This window comes from Borostomias antarcticus (assembly GCF_949987555.1).
Source record: "Borostomias antarcticus genome assembly, chromosome: 27".
In the NCBI taxonomy this organism is placed as follows: domain Eukaryota; kingdom Metazoa; phylum Chordata; class Actinopteri; order Stomiiformes; family Stomiidae; genus Borostomias; species Borostomias antarcticus.
Window position 1 is genome coordinate 976837 of NC_140260.1, and position 13454 is coordinate 990290.

At 46.3% G+C, this 13454-nt stretch overlaps 1 protein-coding gene across 1 annotated transcript in view; it reads left to right on the forward strand.

Moving 5' to 3' along the window:
• Positions 1-12585, forward strand: part of LOC311326415 (F-actin-uncapping protein LRRC16A-like) — a gene marked incomplete at its 3' end in the record, with an annotated part of 173673 nt that extends 161088 nt beyond the window's left edge. The window contains 3 exon segments of the mRNA XM_084459308.1: positions 5052-5147; positions 6342-6494; positions 12419-12585. Coding sequence (XP_084315434.1) covers positions 5052-5147; positions 6342-6494; positions 12419-12585 — 416 coding nt within the window.
• Between the last annotated feature and the right edge of the window lie 869 nt (positions 12586-13454).

A 13454-nucleotide genomic window follows, 5' to 3' on the forward strand; every position in this document is an offset into this window, starting at 1 on the left:
TACACCCTACACCCTACACCCTACACCCTACACCCTACACCCTACACCCTCACCCTATACCCTCACCCTATACCCTATACCCTACACCCTCACCCTATACCCTCACCGTCACCCTCACCCTATACCCTCACCCTCACCCTATACCTATACCCTCACCCTATACCCTCACCCTATACCCTCACCCTATACCCTATACCCTATACCCTACACCCTCACCCTATACCCTCACCCTATACCCTATACCCTATACCCTATATCCTCACCCTATACCCTCACCCTCACCCTTCACCCTCACCCTATACCCTCACCCTATACCCTCACCCTCACCCTATACCCTCACCCTATACCCTATACCCTACACCCTCACCCTATACCCTCACCGTCACCCTCACCCTACACCCTACACCCTACACCCTCACCCTATACCCTCACCCTACACCCTACACCCTACACCCTCACCCTATACCCTCACCCTTCACCCTCACCCTCACCCTATACCCTCACCCTATACCCTCACCCTCACCCTATACCCTATACCCTCACCCTATACCCTACACCCTACACCCTACACCCTACACCCTCACCCTATACCCTATACCCTATACCCTATACCCTCACCCTACACCCTATACCCTCACCCTATACCCTATACCCTATACCCTATACCCTATACCCTCACCCTCACCCTATACCCTCACCCTATACCCTCACCCTACACCCTACACCCTCACCCTATACCTATACCCTCACCCTATACCCTCACCCTACACCCTACACCCTCACCCTATACCTATACCCTCACCCTATACCCTATACCCTCACCCTATACCCTCACCCTATACCCTCACCCTACACCCTACACCCTCACCCTATACCCTCACCCTATACCCTCACCCTACACCCTCACCCTATACCCTCACCCTACACCCTCACCCTATACCCTCACCCTATACCCTCACCCTATACCCTCACCCTACACCCTCACCCTATACCCTCACCCTACACCCTCACCCTATACCCTCACCCTATACCCTCACCCTACACCCTCACCCTATACCCTCACCCTACACCCTACACCCTACACCCTCACCCTATACCCTCACCGTCACCCTCACCCTATACCCTCACCCTATACCCTCACCCTACACCCTCACCCTATACCCTCACCCTTCACCCTATACCCTCACCCTATACCCTCACCCTTCACCCTCACCCTCACCCTATACCCTCACCCTATACCCTCACCCTATACCCTCACCCTATACCCTATACCCTATACCCTATACCCTCACCCTATACCCTCACCCTCACCCTTCACCCTCACCCTATACCCTATACCCTATACCCTCACCCTCACCCTATACCCTCACCCTATACCCTATACCCTACACCCTCACCCTATACCCTCACCGTCACCCTCACCCTACACCCTACACCCTACACCCTCACCCTTCACCCTCACCCTACACCCTCACCCTCACCCTATACCCTCACCCTACACCCTACACCCTCACCCTATACCCTACACCCTACACCCTACACCCTACACCCTACACCCTACACCCTCACCCTATACCCTATACCCTATACCCTATACCCTATACCCTCACCCTATACCCTCACCCTATACCCTCACCCTATACCCTCACCCTATACCCTCACCCTACACCCTACACCCTACACCCTCACCCTATACCCTCACCCTATACCTATACCCTCACCCTATACCCTCACCCTCACCCTATACCCTCACCCTACACCCTACACCCTCACCCTATACCCTACACCCTACACCCTACACCCTACACCCTACACCCTACACCCTACACCCTACACCCTCACCCTATACCCTATACCCTATACCCTCACCCTATACCCTCACCCTATACCCTCACCCTATACCCTCACCCTATACCCTCACCCTACACCCTACACCCTCACCCTATACCCTCACCCTATACCTATACCCTCACCCTATACCCTATACCCTATACCCTCACCCTATACCCTCACCCTATACCCTCACCCTACACCCTACACCCTCACCCTATACCCTCACCCTATACCCTATACCCTCACCCTATACCCTCACCCTACACCCTACACCCTACACCCTACACCCTACACCCTACACCCTCACCCTATACCCTATACCCTACACCCTCACCCTATACCCTCACCGTCACCTCACCCTATACCCTCACCCTCACCCTATACCTATACCCTCACCCTATACCCTCACCCTATACCCTATACCCTATACCCTACACCCTACACCCTCACCCTATACCCTATACCCTCACCCTATACCTATACCCTCACCCTATACCCTATACCCTATACCCTCACCCTATACCTATACCCTCACCCTATACCCTCACCCTATACCCTCACCCTATACCCTATACCCTATACCCTATACCCTCACCCTATACCCTCACCCTATACCCTATACCCTCACCCTATACCCTCACCCTATACCCTCACCCTACACCCTCACCCTATACCCTCACCCTATACCCTCACCATATACCCTCACCCTATACCCTCACCCTATACCTATACCTATACCTATACCCTCACCCTACACCCTCACCCTCACCCTATACCCTCACCCTACACCCTCACCCTACACCCTCACCCTATACCCTCACCCTATACCCTCACCCTCACCCTATACCCTCACCCTATACCCTCACCCTCACCCTATACCCTCACCCTATACCCTCACCCTACACCCTCACCCTATACCCTCACCCTACACCCTCACCCTATACCCTCACCCTATACCCTCACCCTCACCCTATACCCTCACCCTATACCCTCACCCTACACCCTCACCCTATACCCTATACCCTACACCCTCACCCTCACCCTCACCCTCACCCTCACCCTCATCTCATCTCCACTCTTCTCTCAGTGTGAGCCTGATTAGCATGATACTGTTCTGTCTAGTCTTCACTTCCCTTGAACCCGAGGCCTCCTGCACCTCCAGAGTTTCAGAGGGCCTCATGGGGGTTCAGAGACCTTTAAAAAGGATAAATAGAGGCTTGGTTCATGGTCACACTGTGGCTCTTTCTTTAAACCGCTCTGCCTTTTTGCAGTTTACACCTCAGAGGTAAAAAGCGGACGCTCAGTGCATTTTGTGTGGCGTTCTCCGTGCGCCCGAAGTCTAAAGCTCAGCTTCTGATTGGGGGAGCCTGTGTTATGAGCCTCGTAAGACTGGACAGCTCACATCCTGTTTCTCTACATGGATCAGCTGGACGAAGCTCAAGAGTGATCTGTGTGTGCTCGAGCTGTCCAATCAGTGTCTAGTTTAGTTGATGGTGAAAATCCCGCTGCTCACCAGGAGGTTGGTGTGGATGCTGCTGAGCACCTGGATTAGAACGCTTGGGCATCATTTTATTGAAAGGACATAAATAACTGATTTCCTGGCTTTTCCTCAAGGGGAAGACATTTCCGGCTGCGCTCGAAAGCTCCGCTGGTAACGTTTGTCAATAGAGTGGGTTGATCCAATCACCTGCCAATCATTTTGATCGACACCCACTACCCACTAGCCACTACCCACTAGCCACTACCCACTACCCACTAGTGACACCCCGGCCGGTATGGCTGCAGGGCCAGACTGATCCGTGGAGAGAAACAGGATGTGACATCACCAGATCAGGGTGCTTCTTTTTTTTTACGGCGCTACGCTGTTACAGCAACAGAAACACACATCCACTTCCTGTTCTAAATGATAACACACATCCACTTCCTGTTCTAAATAATAACACACATCCACTTCCACATGTTCTACATAATAACACACATCCACTTCCACATGTTCTACATAATAACAGAAACACACATCCACTTCCACATGTTCTAAAACACACATCCACTTCCACATGTTCTCAAACACACATCCACTCCCACATGTTCTAAAACACACATCCACTTCCACATGTTCTACATAATAACACACATCCACTTCCACATGTTCTAAAACACACATCCACTCCCACATGTTCTAAAACACACATCCACTTCCACATGTTCTACATAATAACACACATCCACTCCCACATGTTCTACATAATAACACACATCCACTCCCACATGTTCTAAAACACACATCCACTCCCACATGTTCTACAACACACATCCACTCCCACATGTTCTACAACACACATCCACTCCCACATGTTCTAAAACACACATCCACTTCCACATGTTCTACATAATAACACACATCCACTTCCACATGTTCTAAAACACACATCCACTTCCACATGTTCTACATAATAACACACATCCACTCCCACATGTTCTACATAATAACACACATCCACTCCCACATGTTCTAAAACACACATCCACTCCCACATGTTCTAAAACACACATCCACTCCCACATGTTCTACATAATAACACACATCCACTCCCACATGTTCTAAAACACACATCCACTCCCACATGTTCTCAAACACACATCCACTCCCACATGTTCTCAAACACACATCCACTCCCACATGTTCTACATAATAACAACTCTACAGTGTGACCGTGCGTAACCACGGCTTGGATGACAGGAAGTGGATGTATTCCACAGAGCCATGGGCTGTGTGTGAGCAGCAAAGGCCCAGCGTCCTAATTCACATACTACCCTACTATATAGTATGCCAAAACAGGATGTAGTATGTCCCAATACATAGTATGCAGTATGGCAAAAATACCAGGCTGTCCTACTACATCCGGTCGTATTTTGCAGTATGCAAGCCAGCAGGCTTTTCTGGCTATTCTGACCCACAATCCTGTGCGCAGTGGAAATGTGCGTCACATGTGCAAGTCGTGACAGCTGTAGACGAATGTCACGTTATGGACAGCGACGGATGTGGGCAAATTTCAAGACGCAATGTTATGACAAGGTAGTATGTCCCAATTGGATGCCTACTGCGTGCAAAGTACGTACTTTCTAAGGGCAGCTGTAGTAGGTACTGGTAGTAAGAAGTAGAAGTATGCAATTCGGAACGCAGGCTGCTGTACTCGTCTGGTTTCTCTGACTTTCAGACGAGCCCTCCAGCCTGAAGAGGGCGCCATCGGAGAAGGAGAGGGAGGGGACGGGAAGCCCTGTCCTGGGGAGGAAAAGCACCACAGCTCAGGAAGGTGGGTGACCTAGTGACCATGATGAAGAAAGGGAGAGAAAAATTTATAATTTGTTGTTTCACACCAGCGGAGATGACATTTACTGAATAGCAGAAAGTAAGCGTCATTGATTTTTGAACTACTTTTGGTTTCAATCAGCCATTATCTCAGTGTCTCTGTGTTGTTTTCTGTGTGTTCGCTATGCACCACCTCACTTTGTGTTCCCCCATCCAATATCTGCTCCCTTCCAGATCCCCTCAGGTTTCCTCCCACCCCTCTCCATAGATCACCCTGATAGTGGTAGATTCCAGAACCCCTCTGGGATGACCTTAAATGGATGAGTCTATTCAGGCCCCTAGGGGAATTCACCTTCTACTAAATGAGTGATTAAAAAACAATTTGAAAAGCGATTAAAAATGATTAAAAGCGATTAAAGAATCAATGCATGACATGAGTTGTTGTTTTTGCCATTTGGAAATACATGTAAATGAATGAGCCGTAGTGAACCATCAGCCCATTCACTTCCATGTATTTCCAACTGCAAAAACAACGGCAGTGAGAAACAGTCAGAGTCAGGTAATCATGAGTGTAATTCCCATAGTGTATTCTGCCTGTTATTTTAGTGATTTTAGTTTTTTTATTTGGACTATTTCGGTTCTTGAAGTGGTATTTTTATAGCGAACCTTTAGCAAATTTTGAACTTCCGTATTCTCCCACCGCATTGCGTCAGACTTGTCCAAAATGGCGGCTGCGTGATGTAAGCCGACTGTAGCTCATAATACTGGCTCATCTCCAGCCTTGTCATGTTTGATGTAACATTCAGACAGGCATCGCAGTGCAGCTTTATAAACCAGTACACAGTTATGGAGCATCTCTCATGAGAAAGATACTTGTAAAATACATTTTTAATCTCAATGAAACTAACCTGGTTAAATAAAGGACCAAAAAAACTGTTTAAAAAAAGAGAGCCTTAACCTTGAGGGGGCATGGGAGGCTTCTAAAGTTTCAAAGAATGGTGCCATCAAATTTAGGTCTTTAAGACTCCACATAAATGTTGCTTGTCATAATACAGTATATTGTGATAAAGGTTTAATATGACCAGTACTGTTATGTGTATGGAGATGTAAACAATAATGAACATTTGGAGGCTAACAGGCGTGCTAGCATGCTAACTGATTGACTGGCTCTAAAGACCAGACTCCGCCCTCTCCCCAGTAGACCAGGCGGGGGACGCTAGCGTGTTTGATTGTGATCTGGAAGTGGAGCGGCCTGTGGGGGGCGCCAGGGTCCAGCACGCCCGCCAATCATCCACCGGGGCCGCAGAGGAAGCTGGCGAGCATGAGAGCAGGAAGTCCCTCCCCCGGCCTGGTTAGATGTCATTTCCCCCCACCCTCCTCTACTCTGACAACCTCCTCTACTCTATCACTCCTCTACTCTATCACCTCTACTCTATCACTCCTCTACTCTATCACTCCTCTACTCTATCACCTCTACTCTTTCACTCCTCTACTCTATCACCTCTACTCTATCACTCCTCTACTCTATCGCTCCACTACTCTATCACCTCTACTCTATCACTCCTCTACTCTATCACTCCTCTACTCTATCACCTCTACTCTATCACTCCTCTACTCTATCACCTCTACTCTATCACTCCTCTACTCTATCACCTCTACTCTATCACTCCTCTACTCTATCACTCCTCTACTCTATCACCTCTACTCTATCACTCCACTACTCTATCACCTCTACTCTATCACTCCTCTACTCTATCACCTCTACTCTATCACTCCTCTACTCTATCACCTCTACTCTATCACTCCTCTACTCTATCACTCCTCTACTCTATCACCTCTACTCTATCACTCCTCTACTCTATCACTCCTCTACTCTATCATCTCTACTCTATCACTCCTCTACTCTATCACTCCTCTACTCTATCACCTCTACTCTATCACTCCTCTACTCTATCACCTCTACTCTATCACTCCTCTACTCTATCACCTCTACTCTATCACTCCTCTACTCTATCACTCCTCTACTCTATCACCTCTACTCTATCACTCCACTACTCTATCACCTCTACTCTATCACTCCTCTACTCTATCACTCCTCTACTCTATCACTCCTCTACTCTATCACCTCTACTCTATCACCTCTACTCTATCACTCCTCTACTCTATCACTCCTCTACTCTATCACCTCTACTCTATCACCTCTACTCTATCACTCCTCTACTCTATCACCTCTACTCTATCACTCCACTACTCTATCACCTCTACTCTATCACTCCTCTACTCTATCACTCCTCTACTCTATCACTCCTCTACTCTATCACCTCTACTCTATCACTCCTCTACTCTATCACCTCTACTCTATCACTCCTCTACTCTATCACTCCTCTACTCTATCACCTCTACTCTATCACCTCTACTCTATCACTCCTCTACTATATCACTCCTCTACTCTATCACCTCTACTCTATCACTCATCTACTCTTTCACCTCTACTCTATCACTCCTCTACTCTATCACTCCTCTACTCTATCACTCCACTACTCTATCACCTCTACTCTATCACTCCTCTACTCTATCACTCCTCTACTCTATCACTCCTCTACTCTATCACCTCTACTCTATCACCTCTACTCTATCACTCCTCTACTCTATCACTCCTCTAGTCTATCACCTCTACTCTATCACCTCTACTCTATCACCTCTACTCTATCACTCCTCTACTCTATCACCTCTACTCTATCACTCCTCTACTCTATCACTCCTCTACTCTATCACTCCTCTACTCTATCACCTCTACTCTATTACTCCTCTACTCTATCACTCCTCTACTCTATCACTCCTCTACTCTATCACCTCTACTCTATCACCTCTACTCTATCACCTCTACTCTATCACTCCTCTACTCTATCACTCCTCTACTCTATCACCTCTACTCTATCACTCCTCTACTCTATCACTCATCTACTCTTTCACCTCTACTCTATCACTCCTCTACTCTATCACTCCTCTACTCTATCACCTCTACTCTATCACCTCTACTCTATCACTCCTCTACTCTATCACTCCTGTACTCTATCACTCCTCTACTCTATCACCTCTACTCTTTCACTCCTCTACTCTATCACCTCTACTCTATCACTCCTCTACTCTATCACCTCTACTCTATCACTCCTCTACTCTATCACCTCTACTCTATCACTCCTCTACTCTATCACCTCTACTCTATCACATCTACTCTATCACTCCACTACTCTATCACCTCTACTCTATCACCTCTACTCTATCACTCCTCTACTCTATCACTCCTGTACTCTATCACCACTACTCTATCACTCCTCTACTCTATCACCTCTACTCTATCACTCCTCTACTCTATCACTCCTCTACTCTATCACCTCTACTCTATCACTCCACTACTCTATCACCTCTACTCTATCACCTCTACTCTATCACTCCTCTACTCTATCACTCCTCTACTCTATCACCTCTACTCTATCACTCCACTACTCTATCACCTCTACTCTATCAACTCTACTCTATCACCTCTACTCTTTCACTCCTCTACTCTATCACCTCTACTCTATCACTCCTCTACTCTATCACCTCTACTCTATCACCTCTACTCTATCACTCCTCTACTCTATCACCTCTACTCTATCACCTCTACTCTATCACTCCTCTATTCTATCACTCCTGTACTCTATCACCTCTACTCTATCACTCCTCTACTCTATCACCTCTACTCTATCACTCCTCTACTCTATCACTCCTCTACTCTATCACCTCTACTCTATCACTCCTCTACTCTATCACTCCTCTACTCTTTCACCTCTACTCTATCACTCCTCTACTCTATCACTCCACTACTCTATCACCTCTACTCTATCACTCCTCTACTCTATCACCTCTACTCTATCACCTCTACTATATCACTCCTCTACTCTATCACCTCTACTCTATCACCTCTACTCTATCACCTCTACTCTTCCACTCCTCTACTCTATCACCTCTACTCTATCACTCCACTACTCTATCACCTCTACTCTATCACCTCTACTCTTCCACTCCTCTACTCTATCACCTCTACTCTATCACTCCTCTACTCTATCACCTCTACTCTTTCACTCCTCTACTCTATCACCTCTACTCTATCACTCCTCTACTCTATCACATCTACTCTATCACTCCTCTACTCTATCACCTCTACTCTTTCACTCCTCTACTCTATCACCTCTACTCTATCACTCCTCTACTCTATCACCTCTACTCTTTCACTCCTCTACTCTATCACCTCTACTCTATCACTCCTCTACTCTATCACTCCTCTACTCTATCACCTCTACTCTATCACTCCACTACTCTATCACCTCTACTCTATCACCTCTACTCTTCCACTCCTCTACTCTATCACCTCTACTCTATCACTCCTCTACTCTATCACCTCTACTCTTTCACTCCTCTACTCTATCACCTCTACTCTATCACTCCTCTACTCTATCACATCTACTCTATCACTCCTCTACTCTATCACTCCTCTACTCTATCACTCCTCTACTCTATCACCTCTACTCTATCACTCCACTACTCTATCACCTCTACTCTATCACCTCTACTCTATCACCTCTACTCTATCACTCCTTTACTCTATCACTCCCGTACTCTATCACCTCTACTCTATCACACCTCTACTCTATCACTCCTCTACTCTATCACCTCTACTCTATCACTCCTCTACTCTATCACCTCTACTCTATCTCTACTCTATCTCTTCACTACTCTATCACTCCTCTACTCTATCACTCCTCTACTCTATCACCTCTACTCTATGACTCCTCTACACTCTCACTCCACTACTCTATCACTCCTCTACTCTATCACTCCTCAACTCTATCACTCCTCTACTCTATCAACTCTACTCTATCACTCATCTTCTCTATCAGCTCGACTCTATCACTCCTCTACTCTATCACTCCTCTACTCTATCAACTCTACTCTATCACTCATCTTCTCTATCAGCTCGACTCTATCACTCCTCTACTCTATCACTCCTCTACTCTATCACTCCTCTACTCTATCACCTCTACTCTATCACTCCTCTACTCTATCACCTCTACTCTATCACTCCTCTACTCTATCACCTCTACTCTATCACTCCTCTACTCTATCACTCCACTACTCTATCACCTCTACTTCTTTCACTCCTCTACTCTATCACCTCTACTCTATCACTCCTCTACTCTATCACTCCTCTACTCTATCACCTCTACTCTATCACTCCTCTACTCTATCACTCCTCTACTCTTTCACCTCTACTCTATCACTCCTCTACTCTATCACTCCTCTACTCTATCACTCCTCTACTCTATCACTCCTCTACTCTATCACTCCTCTACTCTATCACCTCTACTCTATCACTCCTCTACTCTATCACCTCTACTCTATCACTCCTCTACTCTATCACCTCTACTCTATCACTCCTCTACTCTATCACCTCTACTCTATCACTCCTCTACTCTATCACTCCACTACTCTATCACCTCTACTTCTTTCACTCCTCTACTCTATCACCTCTACTCTATCACTCCTCTACTCTATCACTCCTCTACTCTATCACCTCTACTCTATCACTCCTCTACTCTATCACTCCTCTACTCTTTCACCTCTACTCTATCACTCCTCTACTCTATCACTCCTCTACTCTATCACTCCTCTACTCTATCACCTCTACTCTATCACTCCTCTACTCTATCACTCCTCTACTCTTTCACCTCTACTCTATCACTCCTCTACTCTATGACTCCTCTACTCTCTCACTCCACTACTCTATCACTCCTCTACTCTATCACTCCTCAACTCTATCATTCCTCTACTCTATCACTCCTCTACTCTATCAGCTCTACTCTATCACCTCTACTCTATCACTCCTCTACTCTATCACCTCTACTCTATCACTCCTCTGCTCTATCACTCCACTACTCTATCACCTCTACTTCTTTCACTCCTCTACTCTATCACCTCTACTCTATCACTCCTCTACTCTATCACCTCTACTCTATCACCTCTACTCTATCACTCCTCTACTCTATCACCTGTACTCTATCACTCCTCTACTCTATCACCTCTACTCTATCACTCCTCTACTCTATCACTCCTCTACTCTATCACCTCTACTCTATCACTCCTCTACTCTATCACCTGTACTCTATCACTCCTCTACTCTATCACCTCTACTCTATCACCTCTACTCTATCACTCCTCTACTCTATCACCTCTACTCTATCACCTCTACTCTATCACCTCTACTCTATCACTCCTCTACTCTATCACCTGTACTCTATCACCTCTACTCTATCACCTCTACTCTATCACTCCTCTACTCTATCACCTGTACTCTATCACTCCTCTACTCTATCACTCCTCTACTGTATCACCTCTACTCTATCACTCCTCTACTCTATCACCTGTACTCTATCTCTCCTCTACTCTATCACTCCTCTACTCTATCACCTCTACTCTATCACTCCTCTACGCTATCACTCCTCTATCACTCTTCTATTCTATCACTCCTCTCCTCTCTATCATCTTCCTCTGTGCTAATGCTATCACCCTCCTCTACTCTAACACCTTTCTTCCCACTTTCCTATGATAGACAATGATCTGGGATCAGCTTATCTTCTCTAAGATCCGACCAGTGCTCTGAATCCGTGACCATGAGGGATAAAACCCTCATGATCATTAGCAGGAAAATCTCCCTACATCCACCTCTTTGTTCTCCCCTCATCCATCATGGCTGCTTCATGGAGCTGGTCACATGGCACGGAAATTCATTATTGGAGCTTCTGGACAAAAGACAGGATTTTGATTGATTGTCTTGGAAGGAATCTTTCCAACATGAACGGCCCAAGCTGCTGTTGACCATTTTTTCAACTAGCACTTAAGACATATATTTAACTTCTACGTGGTAAAGAGGATATTATTTAGGTTTTTGCACATTGGCTGTTGACGGGAGATGATCTTGGTGCTAGTTGGAAAATCAGCTTTCCTTTTGAAAATTGTTGTCTCTGATCTGTGCATCTTTTGCTAGTTACTGTCTTGACATATTCGAAATATCTCATCTCAGTATATTTCTGATGCATCTCAACTCAGTATTACATGTGTGTATCATGAGTAGATACAGATAAAAGTAGCAAAAAACAAGCAGAAAATCCTAGCTCTCCGAAAATGTGACCAGTAGCGCCCTCTACTGTTTGTAACTCCTGTCCGTTCCTCCCTCAGCGAGGTCAGTGTGTGTGTCTGACCCGGCCCAGCGCCACAGCCCCAAACACACCAGCTCAGAGGAGAACAGCTGCAGGCCCAGGGAGAGCTCCCCCAGCCCCGGGGGTCCTGGGAGGAAGGCCTCCGACTCGGGGGAAGAAGCAGACAAAGACTTTATTTTCATATGAGACAACTTACTGTATTGTGATGGACAGATCTGCAGAACCAGACAGAAATAGTATTCTTGGAATGGACATTTCTATTCAAGTCAATGGGAAGACAATGATGTGTTCATTTAGAGAGTTGTATTTCTACGCATGGAACCAAGAGCAGCTTTCTGTCAGTCATCACAACCTGCAGGAATAAGAAGTCAGTGTCTGGACTCCAACCTGAGCCTCCCTCAGCCTCTGCCGTAGCTCCTCACCCAGGGACCAAATAGTCACCAACAATAACCGTCGTACTGTGCTTTCACACTAACTCGCTGTTCCTCCAGAGTTGGATGTTTCTGTATGATGCCTTTTTGTTTTGTTTTGAGAGGACTGTAGTGCACTTGAAATAACCTTAGTAATAATCAGGCTAAAGCACTGTTATGAGCAATCCAAAGTGCTACGTTACTGTGTAATAACAAGACCTTTATTTTTCATAATGGGTTAGTGAGGGGATGGGACTCCTTGTAAATCAGACATATCTGATGGTTCATGTTGACACGGGTGAAATACGCAAAGCATTGATGAAACGTGACAATGTTTTTGAGGAGCATTTGATTGATTGGGACTTTGAAAAGTTCTGTCTGTCATTGTATTGTTTGATTGACATCTGACATCCAAAAGTTCCATCCGTCATTGTATTGTTTAAGCTAACTCTAGCGTACCTCAAGCATTCGCTAGTGCATTGGACCTGGGTGTTTGTGTGTCGTTGTGCTGATCCTGCATCACCAACCCTCTATACATCCTGAATCCTGACCATGAGCATTAGGGATGGATGCTAATCTCACATGACAAGGGTCCAAGGGTGGCTTCATGACAAGGGTCCAAGGGTGGCTACATGACAAGGGTCC